The sequence below is a fragment of the Elephas maximus genome, chromosome 26 (assembly GCF_024166365.1).
Source record: "Elephas maximus indicus isolate mEleMax1 chromosome 26, mEleMax1 primary haplotype, whole genome shotgun sequence".
NCBI lineage: Eukaryota > Metazoa > Chordata > Mammalia > Proboscidea > Elephantidae > Elephas > Elephas maximus.
Genome location: NC_064844.1, coordinates 25,554,299 through 25,579,836, shown reverse-complemented (window position 1 = coordinate 25,579,836; position 25,538 = coordinate 25,554,299). Strand labels below are relative to the sequence as shown.

General features: G+C 41.3%; 1 protein-coding gene across 3 annotated transcripts in view; it reads right to left on the bottom strand.

Annotated features, from left to right (window-relative positions):
• The window catches only part of ATL2 (atlastin GTPase 2), a 65,990-nt gene extending 63,010 nt beyond the window's left edge, over positions 1 to 2,980 (bottom strand). The window contains exon 1 of one of the 3 annotated variants that reach the window (XM_049870307.1): positions 2,822 to 2,980. In XM_049870307.1, the coding sequence (XP_049726264.1) occupies positions 2,822 to 2,939 (118 nt within the window). In that variant the 5' untranslated portion in view covers positions 2,940 to 2,980. The remainder of the gene's footprint in view (positions 1 to 2,821) is intronic. The other 2 variants (XM_049870305.1, XM_049870306.1) reach the window with 2 other exon arrangements.
• Between the last annotated feature and the right edge of the window lie 22,558 nt (positions 2,981 to 25,538).

Genomic DNA, 25,538 nt, shown 5'->3' with positions numbered 1-25,538 from the left:
TATTTGTGGTCTGGTACTTTCTTCTAGCAATCCATTTTTAAGTCTGTAAAGAAAGCCAACTCTTTCAGGTGAGGAAGAGTAAAGGAGAGGAAGAAAGTAACTTGGGTAACATCTCCATTGTGGGATCAAGTTCTGTTATTCTATACTCACATCTACCTTCCTGAGTTAAACAATGCCCAAATTTTCTAGAAAGTAAAAAACACACCTGGGCTTTGACAACCCAAAATGGCTACATAATCAGAATATCACTAAACTTTAAAAAAAAAAAAAGCTGTTTTATAAAATAAAATTAAAAAGTTTAACTTCTACTCCAGTTCCTTAGATTTTTGGCTCTTAACTTTGAGAGCCTGCCAAATGGCTTTGCTTTCAATTGTGTGCATCAAACAGTTCTTGCAACTGAGCATAAACAATTTTTTTAAGTGCATCTTGCTACTACTAAGTCCTGCAATTTAAAAATGTCCTGAACTCCAAAATTATTAAAGTTGCAAACTAATTGGTAATTTTTCCAGTTACTCTTAGCAGCTGCCTAAGTTTAAAACTACCTATACCAAACAGGTAGAAAAAGCATTATTTTGGAAAGGGTCTAATATTTTCACTTGTGAATGACCAAAAACTTTATTCTAAAGTTACAATACAATTGCAAACTAAAAACAAATTTCTAAATACACCTAGGTGCACTTGATTTAAGGCCAGACTCATTTTCACTCATGGTTTATTTTCCCTGTAACAGATTTTTTTTTTTCACTGTAAGGCAGCCCTTTTTCCTTCAAATAAAGAATTCTGAACAGCTTCAAAAACATTTTACTAAATAGATTTAAACACATCCACAGATTCCTCGAGACACAAAGCATCTTCCTATGACTAAATTACCAGAGTAACAGGCGTTACTGTTACTGAATTCAGTTCTTCAACTTCACTTCTCCAGAGAGCAGAGGGAGACAAAGAGTTTTTATTCAGTCAAAATTAAAGGAGTCCCTATTCATTCACAGCCTGTTTGCTCTTACTAGAGACACAAACCCTAACAAGTTTATTTGGTTTTTAATGCAGTAATAGATGACTCAGAGCAAATTAGCAGGGAGACGACTGTTCTAGGCAGGCATTAGATAGGAACGGCTATTAAGTGAAGGTCAAATGCCAAAAAAAAAAAGACAAAAACCTATGGGCAATAGAGCGTCTAATAAATAGTGGACCCTACATATCAAGTCTCAAGCGCTTCATCTCTTCTCACTGTACTATTGCATAAAAACAATGTGCATAACCATGACTGTGTCATAGTTATGGTATTCCTAAGAAGGCAACACATGAAACATTTTGGAATGACAACTAAAATGGTTACCTGGGGCGGGGGGGGGGGGGCCGGGGGAGCACAAGTCCCTTCCCTAGGACCCAAAAGAGCTAGACTAAGCTACTTGAGAATTCCAACCGGCAGAGGTCTAAAGTAAGAGTCCCTGGTAGTCTTTTTCAGTGGAGTGCTACCACTGCAAACAGTTCTGCGAAGTGCTTCAGTTGGCAAGCAATAAAATCAGCTTTATCTCGTTTTCTTTTTCCGTTAGCAAACTACAGTTTGTCATCTCCTCTGACATATGTCCAACATCTTCAAGCGCTACCAATGATGATTAAGTATAATTTCACATAAACTTTTCTATTAAAGTGAGTCCTCACGTTACTATTTAATCAAAATGTTTTAAATCTCATCGCACGAAACCTTATCAGATACGAGGAGATAAATCTGAAAACAAGATCGTATTTGGTGTATTTAATAAACTCTTATCTAAGCCATGGTCGTACTTCCCCTACTTAAGCGTCTACTATTTATAAACCTCTGTAAAACTTTACGCCTCTCAACACCATCAAAATTCTCATTCAGGAGTTCATGCGTTCAGTTCACACCACAGTGAAAGATCAAATGCTAAACTCCTAAAAATAGTGGTGTTATGAGTGAGAGGGACACATAACACTCTGCTGCCAAAGCAAACGCGTCTTCGAGGGGGCAGGGGCGCTCCTTGTACACGTACAGTAGGAGCTCACATTCAGCAAAGCCAGGGAACGATGGATCAGGTGACTTCACACCACCGACACCTTGGGCCAGGTCGGGCCCTACCACCGTCTCAGTAACTAGTAAACGACTCAGACCCCAGTTTGGCAACTAAACGTCAACTCGCAAACCTAGGCACGCGCAGTCCACGGGAATGGGTTTGGGGACCGAGGAGCCCCGGATCCCGAGCGCCCAGGCACAGCTCTGGCCTGCGTGCCGCGGCTCCCTCTGGAAGAGTGTTTGAAGAGCTTTCGACCTGGCCGCCAGGTACCTGCTCTGCCCGCGCGCTCCGCGTCCTCCGCCGTGGACCCCCGTCTCGTCCCGGCCACCTTTCCTCCTTCTCCGCGAGGAGAAGGGCAGCGAGTGCCCGCCAGGTGACAGACCGTCCCGCCGTGTCCAGGGCTCCCCGGACCAGGCGGCCCCGCCAACGACCTCCCCGCGCCCTGGCCTGCGGCCCCGGCTCAAGGCCGCCCCCGCAGGTCGGGGCGGACACGGAGACAGCCACGCGGCCGGCGAGCGGGCAGGGGCCGGGCGCGGACGCAAGGGCCGCCGGTTCACCCGACAGCTGCGGGAGGTGCGGCCACGGGCCGCCCTCTCTGGCCGCGCGCGGCCGGAGCACGGGGCGCGGCAGGGGCTAGGCCCAGCGGCCGGACGCGGCTGCAGGAGGAGGGCTCAGCCGGCCGAGGACGACGAGCCCGCCGCTTGCAGCCGGTGCCCGCGAGCCCGAGCAGCCCGCGCCCTCTCGCCCGACCGGGGCCCTGCGGCCTCCGCCCTGTCAGCCCGTACCTAGAGGAGTCGTGGACGAGACGTGGTTAACCCCGACGCTTGGGTCGCTACTCCGCCGCCGGCGCCGCAGCCCCTGGTGCGGCTGCTGGCTCCGCGCTACCTCGTCCCCCTCCGCCATCTTGTACCGATTTAAAATTAACTCCCCACTGACGTCAAACGCCGCCGCCGCTTTATCAACCTCCCGGGAACCGGTGGGGCGGCCGGCAGGTCCTAGCGCCGCCCAGGTTTCGCACCACCTCTTTCGGCTCCCCGCCCCTGCCCCGCCCCTCGGGGCTTCGCTCCGCCCCCGCCCTGCTGCTGCGCGCTTCTCCGGGCCTCCCACTTCTGGGAGGAATTGAGGGGCGCCTCAACCGTCACCGGTTCACGCCCAACTTCCCTGAGCCCATTATCACGTTCTCCTAGAGCTGAGCTGGTCTGCGTAAACACAGAAGGGATCTCCAGGGTGCGAAGTACCCCCTTCTCAATTCAGTAACCCAGTTCTCTTTACATCTTTTCTCTGCAAACTCATGTCCTGCATGTGAGCTTGCTTTCACACCCCTTTTCTTCTCTCCTTTTTATCCCCATCTCCTCCTCCAAGGCCCTCCCCTCGCCCCAACAGTCGCCTGTGCCCCACTTTTTTTCTTGATGTTTTCTTTACTCGCAAAAGTCCCCGATGTTGCTTCCCTTCCTGAGACCGTTATATAGTTTGCATTAGCTGCTTTATGCAAGGTATCATCTTGAGAATAAGAAAAGATGCAAAGATAAGTATTTTTGCCCTCAAAGAATTAGCAATCCAGGATAAACTTGCAGTTAGAATTAGCGGTTAAGAGCACTGAGCACGCCGCATCATTGACCTGCAAAGGGAGCCCCAGAGAATTAAGGCGATTCCCAAGGCTGCACTGCCCACCAATTGGCCAACGAACTGGTATCTTTTTCCTCTATGACACACTGTTTATTTCTTAGGCTACCGGTACAGTGCCCTGGACAGGTCCACCGTTCCTGACTCTAAGGAGTACAGATAGAGAAGCCAAATGCAAGCACAGTCGAGAGGAGGAGCTTGGTTCCATGGTCACCTCAGATCTCTGTGTTTAAAAGGCCTTCCTCCATTTTTCATAGTCAGTAATCCCCCTTTAGTCTCTTATCACAATGAATTTCTTATACCAAACTAAAAACCTCAGTATTACACTAGACTTCTCCTTCCCTCCCCTCCACACCAGCTAAAGTCAACTCCAACTTCTAAATCTCTCTCCAGCTCACCTCCTCTCTATCCCCACAGCCTCCTTCTTGATTTAGGCTCTCATCATCTCCCACTAGACTTCTTCTAACAACCTCCCTGCTTTTCAGCCTTCTCCTGTGGGTCCTCCCCACAGCCTCCAGCTTGAGTGTTCTTAGATGACAATCTGATCATGTAGTTTCTCTGCTCAGGATAAAGTCCAGACTCGTCAAAATAGTTCAAAAGGCCTTTCATGATTTGGGTTCCGCCTACATATCCAACCTCACTGTCACCACTCAAATGTTCATTGCTTCATTCTTTGACAAATAAGTCTAGACCCTACAGTGAATGCTGAAGACACCAGCGGTGAACAAGACAAAGTGGTGTCCCTATTTTTTTTTTTTTGTCTCTTTTCACACTTCCATCCTTTCATCATCAGAGAGTGAACTACATGAGCTCAAACATCTGTCTTGATCAAGGTAGATCTCCGGTGCCTGGTTGACAGCAGCGCCTCAATAAATGTGTGCAGAATGAATGAATGAATGAGTTACAACTCTGTACCACATTACCTAATGTTTCTAAATTCCAGGTCCTTGTTCTTATAACTAAGTATACAACAGGATTCTTCTGAGATCAAATCAAGAGATGTATTGAGAGCATTTTCTCAACTGTAAAATAGCTAACATTCATGGAATGTTTAATGATCCAGGAACCGTTCAAAGTACTTCATATGTATTAAGCCATTTTATCTTTACAGCAATCCTCAGAGTTAAATGCTATTCCTATTTTCATCTTACAGATAGAGAAACTGAGGCACCAAAAGGTAAACTGAGTTGCCTCAGTGGCAGCGCTGGCACCTGATCCCAGGCAGCCTGGCTCCAAAGTTTATGCTCATTGCTCAGTATAAGAGTGTATAACTCATAGACTGTGAATTCCTGGGTGGAGGAATCCATAACTTATCCATGACAGGTACTTTGGGTTTCTTCCTTCGGTCAATGTAAATTGTATTAAAAGCTATTTCTCCCTAGTTAACAACTTTAAAATGTTTAAATCCCATAAGGGAAGAAATGGGCAAAAGACATCAACAGAAAATTCACAAAAAGAATTCTAAAAATGGCCCTTAAGCCTATGAAAAAATGTTCAATTTCACCCATAATAAGAGAAATTCAAATTAAAACAACACTGAGAAACCGTTTCTCACACATTAGGTTGGCAAACATTCAAAAGCTTGCAATTCACTCTATTAGCAAGGTCGTGGGGGGAACAGGTAAGTTTCATTGCTGGTAAGAATGCAAGAGGATATAACCCTGTGGTTACATCAACAAAATTCATTCATATGCTTCCATCCACCAATCCCACTTCTGAGCATTTACCCTGAAGATACAACTCGAACAATATATAAAATACATTTACATGAGATTATTCATAGCAGCATTATATGCAATTGCAAAATACTGGAAACTAAGTATCTGAGCATACCATAGACAACTGATTAAATGAACTATGATTAAGTGCTTGCAGTTAAAGAAAAAAAAAAAGATTTCTATGAACCAATATAGAATGATTTCCAGGAGATAATCTTAAGTGAAAAAAGCAGAATGCAAAAATGCTACCTTTCATGTGACAAGGAGAAATAAGGAAACATACATTTATCTATGTATCTGTCCAAAAAGAAAACAATAAGAATAAACAGGAAAGAATGAAGTTGGTTTTCTCCAAGCGATGTGGGTTATGGGGGTAGAAGGAATAGAGACAGAGCGGCGCTTCCCTGAGTGTACCTTTCATACAGTGTTTTGCTTTTGGTCAAAAAATAAAATTAAATCAACAAAGATGGGGTAGACCTAAAACCAAAGAAAATTAAAATAAATGAACCTAACTATTAAAAATGAATAGCATAACCATAACAAAGAGGAAAAAAAAAAAGAGTCAAATAGTTTATAAATACAGTGTTGGACTATATTTCTCAGTCTCAGTTGAAGTAGAGGTAGAAGAGCAAACATCCTGAATTCTGAGTAGGCTTGTTTTTTGTAGTGGCATGGACAAAGCAATTCTGAACCTGTTTGAGATGTATTATGGGGTTGAACAAATAACTGAATGTGTTGATATTGTGGAAAACCAGGGTTTTCAATGAGGAAAAGGGGACGTACAAATAAGGGAAGGGAGAAACCAAGATGAACCTACAAGACGGATTAAATTGAGAGTACTTATGCAGACTTATGTTCCGAAAGTATGTGTGTATGTTTGTGTGTGTTTGTGTGTGTGTGTGTGTATGTATGTATGCTAATGTATATGTTGTTTTCATTGTTGTTTTGTGGGATAGATCCATTTCAACTCATAGCAACCATATAAGATAGAATAGAACTGCCTCATAGGGCATCTAAGGAGCGACTGGTAGATTTGAACTGCCAGCCTTTTTTTAGCAGCTGAACTCTTAACCATGTGCCACGAGGGTTCCTTCTGACTCACAGAGACACTATAAGACAGAGCAGAACTACCCCATAGGGATTCCGAGACTGTAAACTTTACAGGAGACGATCATCAGATCTTTTCTCCCTTGGAGCAGCTGGTGGGTTCAAACAGCTAACCTTTCAGTTAGCAGATGAGCACTTAGTCATTGTACTACTAGGGCTCCTCATATGTTTATATACATGTATGTATTTCCTAGCTGTGTCAACAGAAAGGGTACCCAAGTAGCAATGAGCATACCTAGTGTCCAGTCTTGTTCTCTAACACCATTCCTCACTGAAAGGAAGCTTATCTCAAAGCTGGGTGAGTACAAGGTGAGTCTTAGACATCTTTTTGCATTGGAAATTAAGGAAGTACTCAAAACTATTATGTTGCAAAGACACAGAAGTCAGCTTGAAGGGGCTTCCATTGGCAAATTTGGGACAATTTGAGCATCAAAATAGTCAAAGACAATAATGAATTATCAATCTTTGGAAAAATAGGAATCTGTGATCCCATAACAATAATAAATAGACAAGTAAATAATGTAGAGGGAGGACTCTTGTTTTTGGTAGAATGCTGAGGGTCAGCTGGTAAATGTGGAGGCAATACTGGAGATGGAAAGTCACCAATTTGCAGTCTTCACACTAAAGATAAGTTCAGATAAGCATTATCTATGTATGCTAAATCCAAGGGGAAAGGCTGTGGAAACAGTCTAGATTAAAGTAGGCTAAAGAGACATGACAACCAAGTGTTTTTAAAGAGACATGACAACCAAGTGTAAGACATGATCTTAGGTGAAAAATGTACTGAAGGGGGAAATGCTATGAAGGACACTATTCAGTTAATTTATAAAATTGGAATTTGGATGGAGAGTAGATAAAAGTAGTGTATCAACATTATATTTTCTGAAGTCAATAACAGTACCATGGCGAAGTAAGAGAATATTCTTATTTATACAAAATATATACTAGAGTGCTTTGGGGTAAAGAGCCATGATATATGCAACTTTCTCTCAAACAGTTCAGAAAAAAGCTATTGTGTATAGGAATAGCAAGGAAAAAAATCAAATATATGGAAACTGAATAACACTCTGCTTAAAAACCACTGGGTAATAGAAGAAATCAAAGATGGAATAAAAAAATTCCTGTAATCAAACAAGAATGAAAACACATCATACCAAACCATTTGGAACACAGCAATAGCACTGTTCAGTAGTCAATGTATAGCAATAGATGCACACATCAAAAAAGAAAACAGTTAAAGAAGCCCACAGCCACCAGAAGAAAGGAAATAACAAAGATCAAAGCAGAAACAAATGAAATAGAGACTAGAAAAACAATAGCAAGAGTCAATGAAACCAAACACTGGTTCTTTGAAAGGATCAGCAAAATCGAGAAACCGTTGTCCAAATTGGCAAAAGAAAAACAGGAGAGGACACAAATAACCCAAATAAGAAATGAAATGGGGGACATTACAACAGACCCAACTGAAATAAAAAGGATCATAACAGAGTACTATGAAAAACTCTACTTCAACAAATTTGAAAACCTAGAGGAAATGGACAAATTTCTAGAAGCACAATACCTACCCAAACTAACACAAGCTGAAGTTGAAAATCTGAACAGACCTATAACAAGAGAAAAGATTGAAAAGATTATTTTAAAAAAAACCCAACAACAACAGCAACAAAAAAGCCCTGGCCCAAATGGCTGCTACCAAACATTCAGAGAAGAGCTTACACCAGTACCACTTAAACTATTCCAAAACATAGAAAGGGAAGGGATACTTCTGAATTCATTTTATGAAGCCAGCAATAACCCTGATACCTAAACCAGGCAGACACCACAAAAAAAAAAAAAAGAAAGAAAGAAAATTACAGACCAATATCTCTCATGAATATAGATGTAAAAATTTTCAACAAAATTCTAGCCAATAGAATTTAGCATCATATCAAAAAAATAACACAACACAACCAAGTGGGATTCATACCAGGTATGCAAGGATGGTTTAACGTTAGAAAATCAATCAATGTAATTGACCACTAAATAAAAGAATCACATGATCATTTCAATCAATGCAGAAAAGGCATTTGACAAAGTCCAACACCCATTCCTGATAAAAACTCTCAAAAATAGGTATAGAAGGGTAATATCTCATCATAATAAAGGGCATCTATACAAAACCAACAGCCAGCATCATTTGAGAAGCTGAATACATTCCCCTTGAGTCCAGGAACAAGACTAGGATGCCCTTTATCACCACTCTTATTTAACATTATGCTGGAAGTCCTAGCTAGAGCAATAAGGCAAGAAAAAGAAATAAAGGGCATCTGAATTGGTAAGGAAGAAGTAAAACTGTCCCTATTTGCAGATGATATGATACTATACATAGAAAACTCAAAAGACTCCACAAGAAAATTACTGGAAGTAATAGAAAGATTCAGCTGAGTAGCAGGAAACAAGATGAACAAACAAAAACCAGTTGGATTCTATACACCAATAAAAAGGACGATGAAAAGGAAATCAGGAAAACAATATTTTTATAATAGCCCCTAAAAAAATAAAATACTTAGGAATAAATCTAACCAGGAATATAATAGACCAATACAAAGAAAACACTACCGCAAGAAACCAGAAGAGATCTACGTAAGTGGAAAAACATACCGTGCTCATGGTTAGGTGAACTCAACATTGTGAAAATGTCAATTCTACCCAAAGCAATCTACAAATACAACGCAATTCCAGTCCAAATACCAACAACATTCTTTAAAGAGATGGAAAAACTAATCATTAACATTATATGGAAAAGAGGCCCCAGATACATAAAGCAGTATTGAAGAAGAAGAATAAGTTAGGAGAACTCGCACTACCTGGATCTCAGAACCTACTATACAGCTACGATAGTCCAAGCAGCCTGGTACTGGTACAACGACAGATACATCGACCAATGGACCAGAATTGAGAACTCAGATGTAAATCCAGCCACCTAAGGTAACTTGATCTTCAACAAGGGCCTAAAGTCCATCAAATGAGGAAAAAACAGCCTTTTTAATAAATGGTGCTGGCAAAACTGGATGTCCACCTGCAAAAAAATGAAACATGACCCATACACAAAAAATCATTCAAAATGAATCAAAGATCTAAATATAAAGCCAAAAAGTATAAAGATCATAGAAGAAAAAAGAGGGTCAACTCTGGAGGCCCTAATACATGGCATTAACAGGATATAAACCATAACTAACAATACATAAACACCAGAAGATAAGGTAGATAACTGGGGTCTTCTAAAAATTAAACACTTGTGTTCATCAAAAGACTTCACCACAAGAGTAAAAACAGAACCTGCAGACTGGGAAAAAAAAATTACCTGTGACAAATCCAATGAAGATCTAATCTCTATAGGAAAAGTCAATACCTATGCAACAAAAAGGCAAATAATCCAATTAAAAATAGGGCAAAGAATATGAACAGACACTTCACCAAAGAAGACATACAAGCAGCTAACAGGCACATGAGGAAATGCTCGTGATCACTAGCTATTAGGGAAATGCTAATCAAAACCGTAATGAGATACCGCCTCATCTCAACATTACTGGCATGAATCAAAAAAACAGACTATAACAAATGTTGGAGAAACTGTGGGGACATTAGAGCTCTTATGGACTGCTGATGAGACTGCAAAATGGTACAAACAATATGATGCTTCCTTAAAAAGTTAAAAATAGAAATACCATATGATCCACCGATCCCACACCTTGGACTATATCCTAAAGAAATAAGAGCCATCACACAAATAGACATAAGCACACCCATGTTCATTGCAGCATTGTTCACAATAGCAAAAAGATTGAAACAACCTAGATGCCCAGCAACAGATGAATGGGTAAACAAACTATGGTACATACACCCCATTGAATACTATGCAATGATAAAGAACAATGATGAATCTACAAAGCATTTCACAATGTGGATGAATCTGGAGGGTAATATGCTGAGTAAAATAAGTCAATCACAAAAGGACAAATATTGTATGAGACCACTATTATAAGAACTCAAGAAAAGGTTTAAACACAGAAGAAAACATTCTTTGATGGTTACAAGGGTGGGAAGGGAGAGAGAGGGGTATTCACTAACTAGATTAAAAAAAAGCAAACCCACTGCCATTGAGTCGATTCCGACTCATAGCGACCCTATGAGGACAGAGTAGAACCACCCCACAGAGTTTCCAAGAAGCACCTGGCGGATTCGACCGGCCGACCCTTTGGTTAGCAGCCGTAGCACTTAACCACTGTGCCACCAGGGTTTTCAACTAACTAGATAGTAGACAAGAATTATTTTAGGTGAAGGGAGAGACAACACACAATATAGGAGAAGTCAGCATAACTGGACTAAACAAAAAGCTAAGCTCCCTGAATACAACCAAACATTTCAAGGTACAGAGTAGCAGGGGCAGAGGTCTGGGGACCCAAAGGGGCCATCTAGGTCAATTGGCATAACAAAGTTTGTTAAGAAAACTTTCTGCATCCCACTTTGGTGAGTGGTGTCTGGGGTCTTAAATACTAGCAGGTGGCCATATAACATGCATCAATTATTCCCAACCCACTTGGAGCAAAGGAGAGTGAAGAACACCAAAAACACAAGGAAAATATGAGCCCAAGAGCCAGAAAGGGCCACATAAACCAGAGACTCCATCAGCCTGAGACTGGAAGAACTAGATGGTGCCTGGCCACCACCAATGACTACCCTGACAGGGAACACAGCAGAGTTCCTGATGGAGCAGGAGAAAAATGGGGTGCGAACTCAAATTCTGGTAAAAAGACCAGACTTACTAGTCTGACTGAGTCTGGAGGTACCCCAGAGAACATGGCCCCTGGACTCTCTGTTAGCACAAGACTAAGACCATTCTTGAAACCAACCCTTCAGACAAAGATTAGACTGGACTATAAAACATAAAACGATACTGGTGACGTGTGTGCTTCTAAGCTCAAGGAGACACATGCGACAAAGTGGGCAGCTCCTGTACTGGGGCGATATGAGAAGGCAGAGGCGAGTAGGAGCTGGCTGAATGGACACTGGAAGTACAGGGTGGAGGGGAGTGTTCTGTCACATTATGGGGAGAGCAACTAGGGTCACACAATGGTGTGTGTGTGTGAGTTTTTGTATGAGAAACTGACTTGAATTGCAAACTTTCACCTAATGCACGAAAAAAAAAAAACTTTGATGGTTACGGGGCCGGGTGGAAGGGAAAAACAGTAAATAGGAAATAGATAAGTAATAACTTTGGTGAAGGGTAAGACAACAGTACACAATACTGGGGAAGCACAAGTTATCCAAGACATGGTCATGGAAGCTCCATAAAACCAGATAGGCACATCAAAACTTCCTGAGGTACCAAATTACTGCAAAGAGGGCTGTGGGGATCATGGTCTCGGGGAACGTATAGCTTAATTGGTGTAACAGTTTATAGAGAAAATGTTCTACATTCTGCTTTGGTGAGTAGTGTCTGGGGTCATAAAAGCTGATGAGCGGCCACCTAAGATACTCCACTGGTCTCACCCCATCTGGAGCAAGAAAGAATGAAGAAAACCAAAGACACAAGGGAAAGATTAGTCCAAAGGACTAATGAACCACAACTACCACAGCCTCCACCGGACTGAGTCCGGCACAACTCGGTGGTACCCAGCTACCACCACTGACTGCCCTGACAGAGATCGCAATAAAGGGTCCCAAACAGAGCTGGAGAAAAATGTAGAACAGAATTCTAACACACAAAAAAAGACCAGACTTATTGGTCTGACATAGACTGGAGAATCCCCAAGAGTATGGGCCCTGAAACCCTTTTAGCTGAATAACGAAGTCACTCCAGGCTCATAAAACCAAACGAGACTAAAGGGGCACACCAGCCCAGGGGCAAGGATGAGAAGGCAGGAGGGGACAGGAAAGCTGGTAATAGGGAACTCAAGGCTGAGAAGGGGAGAGTGTTGACATGTTGTGGGGTTGGCAACCAATTTCACATACCATAATGTGTATTAATGTTTAATGAGAAATTAGTTTGCTCTGTAAATCTCATCTAAAGTACAATTAAAAAAAAAAAAAAAGCTATTGTGTATCTACATAAAAAGAAAGAGAAAGGAGAGAAAGAAAGCAATGAAAAGAGCAAAATGGGACAGAATGTTAACAACTTGTAAATCTGGATAAAAAGTACACAAGTGGTCTATGTACTGTTCTTATTTTTTAAACTTTTCTGTAAATTTGAAGTTATTCTAAAGAAGAGAGTTTTTTCTTTTTTAATTTTAAAAACTTAAAACTTTCATTTTAAAGGGCAAATCATCTCTTCGAATCCATTAGAGATCAATGAAAACTTACACTCCATGTACTATTATACAGTTATTAAAAATGATTATTAACATTTTAGCAATAGAGAAAAAATGTTCATAATGTCAGGTAGGACAAAAAGTAGATTATAACCACATAAAAACATGGGTTGACATGGAAAAAACTAGAAGGAGGTATGTTAAAGGAAGCTGGTAGGATGATGTGGTGGGGGCATATTATTCTTGAATTTTCAGTTTTCTGGAGTCCTACTATATTGCCTATATAATTTTTTAAAGGTACTTTGCAAATGGCTCTTTAGGTCTTTTCACAAATTTCTGTGATAAAGCAGGCCTAGATTTCAGGAGGAAGGATTTAAGTTAGACATCAGAAATTACTTCCCACCTGGCACAAATTTTAGAAGACATTGGCACCAGTTAACTATGTTTACACATTCTGGAAATAGTAGTTAGGATATCCCTTTGGAAAATTTTTTAAACAGGGTGACTACTGATTCAGAGCTCTTGAAGTCCTTTTCTGACATAGATTTTCTGCTTTTTACACGGTTGCCAGGAGTCAGAATCACTGGACGGCACACAACAACAACACATAGTCTATGGCTCAAATTCCTTTTACTGCCTATTATTCTAAATCTTTAGAATGCAAAAAAAAGAAAAGTTCTCAGCATGTTCTCCAACCATTCAGTCCAAGTATTCCTGATGACTCTGATTCAAGCAGACCTTCCCATTGAGTGTTAAATCACGCATTCGGATGTTTGGTTGTGAAAATGCAGTCACTAGGAGAATTGGAGAGCTTGCCTCCCGACTTCCCCTGCTCCTCCGTGATAATTCTAACCAACCAACCCCCTACCGTCAAGTGGATTCCAACCCACAGTGACCTTACAGGACATAACAGAGCTGCCCTATAGGGTTTCCCAGCTGGTAAATCTTTTTGGAAGCAGGTTGTTACCTCTTTCTCCCACGAAGTGGCTGGTAGGTTCAAACCACCAGCCTTTGAGTTACCAGCTGAGCACTTAGCCACTGTGCCAACTAATAGTTACTCAATCCCTTTTCCTTTCTCCTCCCTGGAGTTCTAAAAATTGCTTGATTTGTCTGAAAAAATCAGAAAGGAAGAATTAAGCTGATTTACAGAAAATCCACAGACTCAATCCAAATATACGTAAACAGAATTAGGAGTTCGCTATAGTTGTATCTCACGAACCTACAAGAACAACTGTGTGCATGTTCTTGACAATATTCTTGGGGCAACTAAGGTTCTAGCTCTGGGACCAGAACCACCACCATAATCCAAAGAACAATTATACTTCTCCCTGTTTCATATTAAGGGCAGGCTGTTACCAACTTTTAAGTAACAGTCCTCTTATTTCTTTGTGACATACAATTTGGAGGGCTCATTTTGTCAAGACATTTTCTGTTTTATTATTGGCCTGTAGAACATAGTATAAAAGACAAAAGGAAAAGAAAAAAAGAAGACAAAGATGAAGAAGAAAAAGCTTTAAAAAGATAACCTCACACTGTCATTTACTCACTGAAAAATTTTGTTACCAACTGCCTTTAACTCAGACACATGGCAGTTCCATGTGTGTCAGAGTAGAACTGCACTCCCATAGGGTTTTCCGTTTTAATTTTTCAAAAGTAGATCACTAGGCCTTTCTTCCAAGGTGCTCTGAGTGGACTCGAACCTTTGATCTTTCAGTTCAGCAGTGGAGTGCGTTAACTGTTTACACCACCTACAGACTCCAAAAAATTCTGTAGAAGCCTATAAAAATAAGAAACAGTTGCAAACAGGACAGCACAGGCCATTTGCTAACTAAAAGCTAACATAAGAAAACAAGCTACCCAAGTCCTTTGCTGTTGTTAGCTGTCATTGAGTCAACTCTGACTCAGGGTGACCTTATGTACAATAGAATGAAACATCACCCAGTCCTGTGTCATTCTCACATACGCCAGCATGTTAGAGCCCATTGTTGCAACTATTGTGCCAATCCATCTCTCAGTGGGTCTTCCACACCCACATTGACCTTCTACTTCATCAAACATGACGTCCTACTCTAGCAATTGATCTTTCCAGATGACATGTCCAAAGCAAGCAAGATGAACAATGTTCTCTTATGATCCATAAGGTTTTAATTGGCTAATTGGGAGCCCTGATGGCACAGTGGTGAAGAGCTTGGCTGCTAACCAAGAGGTTGGTAGTTCATCCACCAGTCACTCCTTAGAAATCCTATAGGGAAGTTCTACAATGTCCTATAGGCTTGCTATGAGTCGAAATTGACTCGACAGCAACAGATTTTTGTTGTTATTGTTGTTAATTTTCAAAAGCAGATCACCAGGCCTTTCTTCCTAGTCTTAGTCTGGAAGCTCTATTGAAACCTGTCTACCTGGGGGACCCTGCTGATATTTTAACACCAGTGGCATAGCTTCTCACATCACAATAACACACAAATCACCACAGTATGACAAATTGACAGTTCTTACTGACCTGTAAGTTTCATCCTTTCCTGTTCGGTGCAGACCTTCTTTTGGAAGATTCAGAATGTTTTGTATTTAATAAGAGACCTTATGGTTTTCCTCACTCTGCCTTCAATTTTCAGGAATTCAAATCTATTTATCTAGTCTATTACCTCACGTATTTTTCCTTTCCTTTCCTATGCTTTTCTCTCTTTGGTGTTCTGCCCATCTTGGCCCCCATACCCACTCCCTCCCCAGACTGTGGTTACTATACCTGAATTAAGATGAGTCAAACTCTTTCAAAAAAAAAAAAAAAAAAAGTTGGCTGCCCAGAAAAAAAAGGCAGTGATCCCTAAAGAAAGCCCACCACAGCAACATTTCAGGGAAACATTTCTTTCTTACCAGTCCTCTATAGTGGAAGAAAAGCACAGGGTACAAAGAGTAAGAACAGATCAAAACTGGTCCTAAAGATCTTTTTAACCTTCTTTTTAACCATGTTTGCACACTGTTGCTCCTTCTGTGAAGATGTGTGCTTTCTTGTGCAAGAATGGCTGACAGAACATAAATGAGCTATTTCCATGAAACTACGCAGCTCTGGGCACAGGCAAAGTTGCTTCGGGTGACATAAAGCAGGTGTTATAAAGCACAACAGGGCTAGAGAATGGGCCTTGGGGACTGGTAGCCTTGGGAGCACTAGGAAACAGTGCCCTTGACCCAGTCACTGGCATTCTCATCACGGACTCTGCAGGCTCTTTTCATTGACCTCAGGGGCAATGACCATTGCCTAATCCCAGAAGTTACACAGTCACTGTAGCTAATAAACTGATTTGCCACATGTAGGCTTTCTTTGGGATTAAGCGTTTCGGGGAGAAAGGTCCAGACAGGAAATTTTTTGGGAGAAAGAAGAAAATCAGAGTTCCTCCTGGAGTAGATGTGGACAAGAGTAAGGACTCTGAGTTATTGATTGGCAGGGAGACTTCATTTATATCCAAAGCTGGAGCCAGGGTCTGTGGATCAAAGAAAGATCCCTAAAAAAGATCAAAGAAGGCCTGGTGGCACAACAGTAAAGCATTCAGCTGCTAATCAAAACGTTGGTGTTTCAAACCCGCCTGTGGCTCCGCTGGAGAAAGACTTGGGGATTTGCTTCCATAAAGATTACAGCCAAGAAACACTATGCGGCAGCTTTACTCTGTCACATGGGGTTGCCATGAGGCAGAATTGACTCAACAGCACCAAACAACAACAAGAAACATCAAGTCAAGAACATCAAGCGTTCTTTGAGGTTAATACTTATTATAAGAGTCTGGACAAGGGTGCATGTCTCTCTGGCTTAGTTGAGTTCATCTCATACTGACAGTTGTGGGGCTATTGAAAGGCAGTTGCTCCACATGGAACACTGTGAGCATAGATGGGCTTCCACTGGTTTTGCCGCTTAATATTCTTGTTGTTGTTGTTGGGGGCCACTGAGTTAGCTCTGACTCATAGCCACCCTATATACAACAGAACGAAACACTGCCCAATTCTGTGCCATCCTCACAATTGTTATGGTTGAGTCCATTGTTGCAGCCACCGTGTCAATCCATCTCATTGAGAGTCTTCCTCTTTTTCACTGACTCACTACTTTATCAAGCATGATGTCCTTCTCCAGGGACTGATCCCTCCTGATAACGTGTCCAAAGTATGTGAGACGTAGCCTCACCATCCTTGCCTCTAAGGAGCATTCTGGGAAGACAGATTTGTTCGTTCTTTTGGCAGTCCACAGTATATTCAATATTCTTCTCCAACACCCCAATTCAAAGGCATCAATTATTCTTCACTTTTCCTTATTCATTGTCCAGCTTTCACATGCATATGAGGTGATTGAAAACACCATGTCTTGGGTCAGGCGCACCTTAGTCTTCAAAGTGACATCTTTGCTTTTCAGCAGTTTAAAGAGGCCTGTTGCAGTAGATTTGCCCGGTGCAATGCATCTTTTGATTTCTTGACTGCTGTTTCCATGAGTGTTGGTTATGGATCCAAGCAAACTGAAATCCTTGACAACTTCAATCTTTTCTCCATTTATCATGATGTTGCTCATTTTGGTTTTCTTTATGTTGAGGTGTAATCCATACTGAAGGCTATGGTCTTTGACCTTCATCAGTAAGTGCTTCAAGTCCTCTTCACTTTCAGCAAGCAAGGTTGGGTTATCTGCATAAACCAGGTTGTTAATGAGTCTTCCTCTAATCCTGATGGCCCATTCTTCTTCATATAGTCCAGCTTCTCAGATTATTTGCTCAGAGCACAGATTGAATAGGTATGGTGAAGGCACACAACCCTGATGCACACCTTTCCTAACTTTAAACCATGCAGTATCCCCTTGTTCTGTTTGAACAACTGCCTCTTGATCTATGTACAGGTTCCTCATGAGCACAGTTAAGTGTTCTGGAATTCTCATCTTCACAATGTTATCCATAATTTGTTGTGATCCACACCATCAAATGCTTTTGCATAGTCAATAAAACACAGGTAAACATCTTTCTGGTATTCTCTGCTTTCAGTCAGGATCCACCTGACAGCCACAGTGATATCCCTGGTTCCAAGCTCTCTTCTGAATCAGCTTGAATTTCTGGCAGTTCCCTGTTGATATACTGCTGCAGCCACTTTTGGATGATCTTCTGCAAAACTTTACTTGCATGTGATATCAATGATACTGTTCAATAATTTCTGCATTCAGCTGGATCACCTTTCTTGGAAATAGGCATAAATATGGATCTCTTCCAGGTGATTGTCTTTCAAATTTCTTGGCAAGGATTTTTGAAGGATTCTATGGGGAAAATATTAAATGACTCAGGAAGCATCCAAAGAGGATGGAAGGAATACACAGAGTCACCATACCAGGAAGAACTGGTGGATGTTCAGTCATTTTAGTAGGTAACTATGATCAGGAACCAATGGTACTAAAGGAAGAAGTCCAAACTGCACTGAAAGCATTGGCAAAAAACAAGGCTTCAGGAATTGATGGAATACCAAACGGATGCAGTGCTGGAAGTGCTCACTCGCCTGTGCTTAATATTAGGTGCCCATTTTTCTCTAGAGAAAGGGACAGCTGTACCTCATGAATATAACAGATAAATAATGACCCCCCGCCCCCCCGCCAAGTCCTATTCCTCCTCAGGGGCAACTACTTGAACTGGTATATACGAGCATCAGTGTGGCTTAATGAAAAAAGGACCAGCTTTGAAGTTCAAGCCCTAGCTCTGCCACTTGGTTTCATGCCCTTGAGAAACTTGATTAACCTCTCCAACCTTCAGTTTTCTCTGCTGTCAAGTAGGAGTCTTGTCTTAGTCATCTAGAGCTGCTATAATAAAAATATCACAAGTGGATGGCTTTAAAAAAGAGAAATTTATTCTCTCACAGTCTAGTAGGTTACAAGTCCAAATTCAGGGTGTCAGCTCCAGGGACGTCTTTCTCTCTCTGTTGGCTCTGGAGGAAGATTCCTTGTCATCGATCTTCCCCTGGTCGAGGAGCTTCTCAGGCACAGGGACCCCAGGTCCAAAGGACACGCTCTGCTCCCGGTGCTGCTTTCTTGGTGGTATGAGATTCCCCCCTCTGCTCATTTCCCTTTCCTTTTTATCCCTTGGGAGATAAAAGGTGGTACAGGCCACACCCCAGGGAAACTCCCTTTATGTTCGATCAGGGATGTGACTTGGGTAAAGTCAGTGTTACATTCCCATCCTAATCCTCTTTAACATAAAATTATGATCACAAAATGGAGGACTACCACAGAATTCTGGAAATCATGGCCTAACAAAGATGACACTTTGGCGGGGGGAGGGGGACACAATTCAATCTATGACAAGTCTTTTCCTAGCATTTTGTAGATAATATGGATTAAGTTTTTACCCCAGTGCCTGACACATGGCAATAAATGATAGCCCGTTATTATTGCACTATGCAGCAGCTCTCTCGAGCCTAAAAAGTGATAGAAGAGCAGGAACATAATCATAATACCTATTCATAATTTCCTTTAATCCACAAAGTACCTCAACGAGGCAAGGACTATTGGCATCATCCTTATCATCAGACTTCTACAGATGAAGAAATTGGGATTTAAAACATAATTTGTTCAGGATCACTTGGCTAGTTAAAAAAGGAGCTAAGATTTAAACCCAGTTCTGTCTGCCTCCAGAGCCCATGTTCTTAACTATCTCCTGAGATGTTATCTAGTATGTCTTAGAAACAACGATGGCGAGACTTTGGCTCACTTACTTCGGCCATGTCATCAGGAAAGACCAGTTGCTAGAAAAGGATATCATGTTTGGTAAAGGAAAGCGTCAAAAACAATGAGGAAAACCCTCAATGAGATGAATATAGACCAGAGCTGAAACAACAGTCTCAAACTAACCAATGATCATGAAGATGGCACAGAGCTTGACAATGTTTCATTCTGTTATACATAGGGTCACCATGAGTCAGAGCTGATTTGACAGCAACTAACAACAACAACAAGAAGTAGCTAGACACGTAGCTTCTGAATGTCCAGGAGATTGTTTCAGATTGCTGGAGTGGAGATAGACCGCACTCAAAATCCAGGACAAGGGCACCCATGAGCACCATGATGAGTACTCTCTGAGATCCAAAGGGGAGCATCTACTTGAGTAATTGACTTTATAAATTTCATAAGTATCTTGTAGTCATTAAAATAGTTCAGAAGAGAGAGTGACAAATACCCAAATCCATAAGCTCAACTTGCTTGAATTCATTTGGAAAAGTAGATGAAGGCTGGTTTTTGAATTAAAATCATTGTAAAGAAAGCTATGGGAACTCTCTAGGAGTTATATACCATTCGTGATGGTTAAGGTTACATGTCAACTTGGTTAGGACATGATTCTCAGTGGTTTGGCAGTTATGTAAGGATGTAGCTTGGCAGTTATGCAATGATGGGGTCATCCTCCACAATGTGATCTGATGTGATCAGCTAATCAGTTATAAGAGGTGTTTCCTCTAGGGCGTGGCCTGCATCTAATATATGGATGTTCTGGCAAAGCTTGCTTGCTTGCTCTGAATCCTGCATCTAGCTTGTCATCATTGGATCTCTGGTTCTTGGAACTAGAGCCAGCTGCCTGCTGTATTGCCTGCCAGTCTTAGGATTCATCAGCCTGTGAGCCAGCAGCCTGCCATCTGACCTGCTGACCTTGGGTTCATCAGCCCCTGCAGCTACGTGAGTCAAGAGAACCCTCTAGCCTGACGCCTGACCCTCGGACTCAGGACTTGCCAGCCTCTACAACCACGTGATCCATTTCCTTTACATAAATCTCTCTCTTTCTATATATATATATATATATACTTATATTTATGTATATATACATATATGTGCATGTAACACACATACATATGTACTTCTCATTGATTTCACTTCTATAGAGAACTCCAGCCTAACACACTATTCTATAGCACTTTTACAAAAATAAAAATAATAACAAGGGAATGAAAATGCAGCCACGAAGATGTAGAAAGTGTGCTGTAGCTTGAGACAAACACTGCCATGTGCTTTAGTCTCCTCTGAAAGCAAGGTAGTAAATGATATCCGCCTCAAGCCGGACCACTCCTGGTTCACCCCATAGCTTCCCTGCCCTCAGGAATTCCTTTGAAGTTGGTGGGAAATTCATACTTCACAGAAAGAGCTGTATATTTTGGCCTCCTTTAAGATGAAGACAATATCTACATTGACTTATTACAATCAACGTATTTTATTTGTAATGGGAGAACAGCCAAGTCTTTTATGTCACAACCACACCTAATCCCAAAGCCCTAAAAATTGGCTGGCTGACTGGTTGGCAGCCAGAAACACTCCACCTTGACAATGCCCTTAAAATGAATTGTCCTTGTCGAAACCTAAATAATCCTTGGGTTCACTTTCAGTAGTTTCCTCTGGATTCTATTGGGACGTTTAGCCCAGGCTTTCATATATCTTTCATAGAAATCTGTACCTCACCTAAATGTTAAATCTAAAATCATAAAGTTCTTGGAAGAAAATATAGGAGCAAAGCTTTGGGACCTAATTTTTTTCAGTGATAGATTATCAGACACAACAAAGAATGCATGTGCAACAGTAACCGAAATAGATTAACTGGAACCAAATAAAAGTTACATACTTATGTTCATCAAAAGGCTTTACCAAAAAGAAGTAAAAAGACAACCTAGAGACTGGGAAACAGTCTTTGGGAATGTTATAACTGCTAAGGGTCTAATATCTAAAATATATAGAAAACTTTTACAAACTTAACAACAAAAAGACAAATCACCCAATCAAAAACTTGGTGAAGGACATGAACAGACACTTTACCAAAGAAGATATTCAAATGGCAACGGACACATGAAAAGATGCTCAACATCATTAGCTATCAGAGAAACGTAAATCAAAACCACAATGAGATACCATTACACTCCCACTAAAACTAGGATTGCTAAAATAAACAGAAAATAACAACATATGGAGAAACTGGAGCCCTCACCCATTGCAGGTGGGAATGCAAAATGGCACAGCTGTTGTGGTAAATAGCCTGGCAGTTCCTCAAAAAACTAGAAGTAGAGCTGCCATATGACCTATCAATTCCGTTCCTAGATATATACCCTAGGGATCTAATAGAAGTGACATGGACAGATGTATGCATACCTATGTTCATCGCAGCACTAGTCACAATAGCAAAAAGAAGCAACCTAAGTGCCCATTAACAGATGGACACATAAGTAAAATGTAGTACATATATACAGTGATATACTACTTAGCAAAAAAGAAAAATGAGTTTCCAAAACTCTTGGAGCATGGTTGAACCTGGAGGACATTATATTGAGGGAAATAAGTCAATCATGAAAAAAACCAAATATCATATGCACTCACTTTTATGAAATCACATGAACAGGCAAATATACAGAAACTAATTTTCATCAGTGGCTGCCAGGCATGGGGGTGGATAGTGAACAGGGGGATTTACTCTCTAGATAGTAGATATTTGCTTTTTTTGGTGACAGGAAAAGTAACACCAAATGGGGGTGAAGTGTACAAAGCTTGATGAAGGTAAACTATGTTACTAAAATGTACACAAGAAAAAAGACCTGTTGGTAATTGCTATGGCATATAGAATTTTGAAACAATAGCAAAACAACCAAAAAATATATATGTGGGTATATTTGTATGTATGTAGGCAAATATGTGCAAATATGTGTATAGATATGTATATATGTGTACATATAGGTGTATGTATATGCATCTGTGTGAAGGCATGGATATATATTCATATGTATAATAAAGCAGATGGGGGCATAGTTACAGGTACTTCTCAAACATAGGGAAACAACTCACAGGATTGGTATTCTGGGTTTGAAGGATTAGGACCATAGTCTTGTGGAACATCTTGGTCAATTGACATAACATAGTTCATAAATTTATGTTCTACATCCTAGTTTGGTAAGTAGTATTTGGGGTCTTAGAAGCTTGCGAGTGGCCATCTAAATACACATATTGGTCTCTACTCATCTGTAGCAAGAGAGAAAGAGGAAACCAAAGACTCAAGAAACTAGTCCACAGGACTAATAGTCTACATGAACCATGGCCTCCTCTAGTCTGAGACCAAAAGAACTAGGTGGTGCCCGACTACAACTACCAACCAGTCTAACCAGGGCCACAATAGTGGGACCCTGATAAAATGGAAGAAAAATGTAGAACAGAACATCAAAGTCCAAAAAAACCCCAGACTTACTGGACTGGTTGAGACTGGAGGACTTCCCAAGATTATTGCCCTGAGATTGTCTTCAAACCCTGAACTAAAACTAACCACTGAGCTCACCTTGTAGCTAAATAACAGATTGGCTCACAAAATAATGAATATTACCTGTAAGTACTGTGTCCCTTTAAAAAATCACTTATATGAGACGAAATGGTTAACAATTACTTTCAAACAAAGACAAGAATGTGGGGGAAAAAGGGGCAAGGAAACTAGATTAATGGAAATGGAACAAGCAGAACAGAATTAATGAGAGTGTTCATGCATTGTGAAAAATGTAACCAATGTCTGAACAATTTGTACAGAAATTGTCGAAGGGGAACCTAAACTGCTGTGTGAACAGTTTTATTTTGGTTTTCTGTTTGTTTGTTTTTTTAATATTATTTTAAAAAAGAAAGAAATCTGCACCTTACCTCAAGCATTTCCTTCCCCCAAGTATCATGCCGCCCCTCTCATGCCCTATATTCATGGAGTCTGCCTTCAAGGAGCCCTGGTGGTGCAATGATTAAGTGCTCAGCTCCTAGTTAGGTTGGAACCCACCAGCTACTCCGTGGGAGAAAGCTGTGGCAGTCTGCTTCCAGTAAAGGTTAAACCCAAAAATCCATTGCCATCGAGTCGATTCTGACTCATGGTGACCCAATAAGATAGACTAAAACTGCCCCATAGGGTTTCAAAGGAGTGCCTGGTGGATTCAAACTGCTGACCTTTTGGTTAGCAGCTGAACTCTTAACCAGTACACCACCAGGGTTTCCAAAACAAACCTGTTGCTGTGGAGTTGATTCCAGCCCATACAGACCATAAAGGACAAAGTAGAACTGCCCCATAGGGCTTCCAAGGGATGGTTGGTAGATTTGAACTGCTGACTTTTTGGTTAGCGGCCATATCACTTAACCAGTTGCCACCAGCCTTGGAAACCCTATGTCCTATCAGGTTGCTATGAGTCGTAATAGACTCTACAACAATGGGTTTCACTGGGAGTTTTTTGTCTTCAGATATAAACGCTAAGAATGTGAATTCCTTCTTTCTGTTTCCATAATAGTTCTTTGCTTAAGCTGAGATGTCAGCAGGTAATGCCACTGCCACCTGATCTGCCTGGTAAATATTTATCTTTCCAGCTTTTCCTGTTCACCCTCCAGTGAGGTGAGGTATTGTGAAATATAATCAAATAATTGTTGTTGTTGTTGTTTAATTGTTGTTTTAAGACATTACATTTTGGAGTGATTTGTTATATAGTAATAGCTAACCAGAACACATGCACTTGGTATAATGCCAATTATAAACATACATAGGTAGTAATTGCATAAATAAACACGTGGCAATGATAATCACTGAGTTTAGGATAGTGATAATTACTTTTTGGTTATGTTGCTTGTTTGCTTCTGCTATTTAGAGCAGTGGCTCTTAATTTTTTTGTTTTGATTTTTTGGCAGCAATATACATGATAGGTGGCATTCACCTCCAAGGATATGCCCGAATATCCATTGGTGGCTGTCATGGATTGAATTGTGTCCCCCCAAAATATGTGTCAGCTTGGTTAGGCCATGATTCCCAGTATTATGTGGTTGTCCTCCATTTTGTGATTGATGTAATTTTCCTACATGTTGTAAATCCTAATCTCTGTCTGTAGTTAATAAGGCAAGATTGGATTATGTTGAAGATGATTAGGGTGGGATGTAACATCCCTGCTCATGTCACATCCCTGATCCAATGTAAAGGGGTTTCCCTGCACCGCCTTTTATCTTACAAGAGATAAAAGAGAGAAGGGAGCAGAGAGTCAGGGGGACCTCATACCACAAGAAAGCAGTGCCAGGAGCAGAGATCATCTTTTGGACCCAGGGTTCCTGCACAGAGAATCTCCTAGTCCAGGGGAAGATTGATGACAAGGACCTTCCTCCAGAGCCAACATAAAAAGCCTTCCCCTGGAACTGATGCCCTGAATTTGGATTTGTAGCATACTAGACTGCAAGAATAAACTTCTGTTTGTTAAAGCCACCCACTTGTGGTATTTCTGTTATAGCAGCACTAGATGACTAAGACAGAATTTGGTACCAGGAGTGGGGTGCTGCTCTAACAGATACCCAAAATGTGGAAGCAGTTTTGAAACTGTGAATGGATAGAGAAATCAAAAGAAAACGAGGAGAGCAGTTACACTGGAGACAACGCAGACAGCGAGAACCGGCAGCAGCAGAGGACCGGAAGCAGCAGAACTGGGACCAGTACCAGACAGAACTGGAGCCAAACAACAGAGCGAGAGAGCCGAGTGCTTGTGCACAAGAGGCTTCCTGGTGGAGTGGAGTGCCTACAAGCACTAACTCAGTGGAACTAGGCTTGCTGACCCACAGAGCAAGAGAGCTGAGTGCCTTCCAGCTGAAGTGTACTGGTGGAGTAGGGTGCCTCCAGGTGCTTATCAGTGGAGCTACAGAGCTTTGGAACACTTGCCCCAGCAAGGCAGATGTGGGTGTAAGACCCGAGGGCCAAGAGACCAGGCAACCAGGAAGCAAAAGCTGAAAAGACAAGGAACACAGGAAGCCA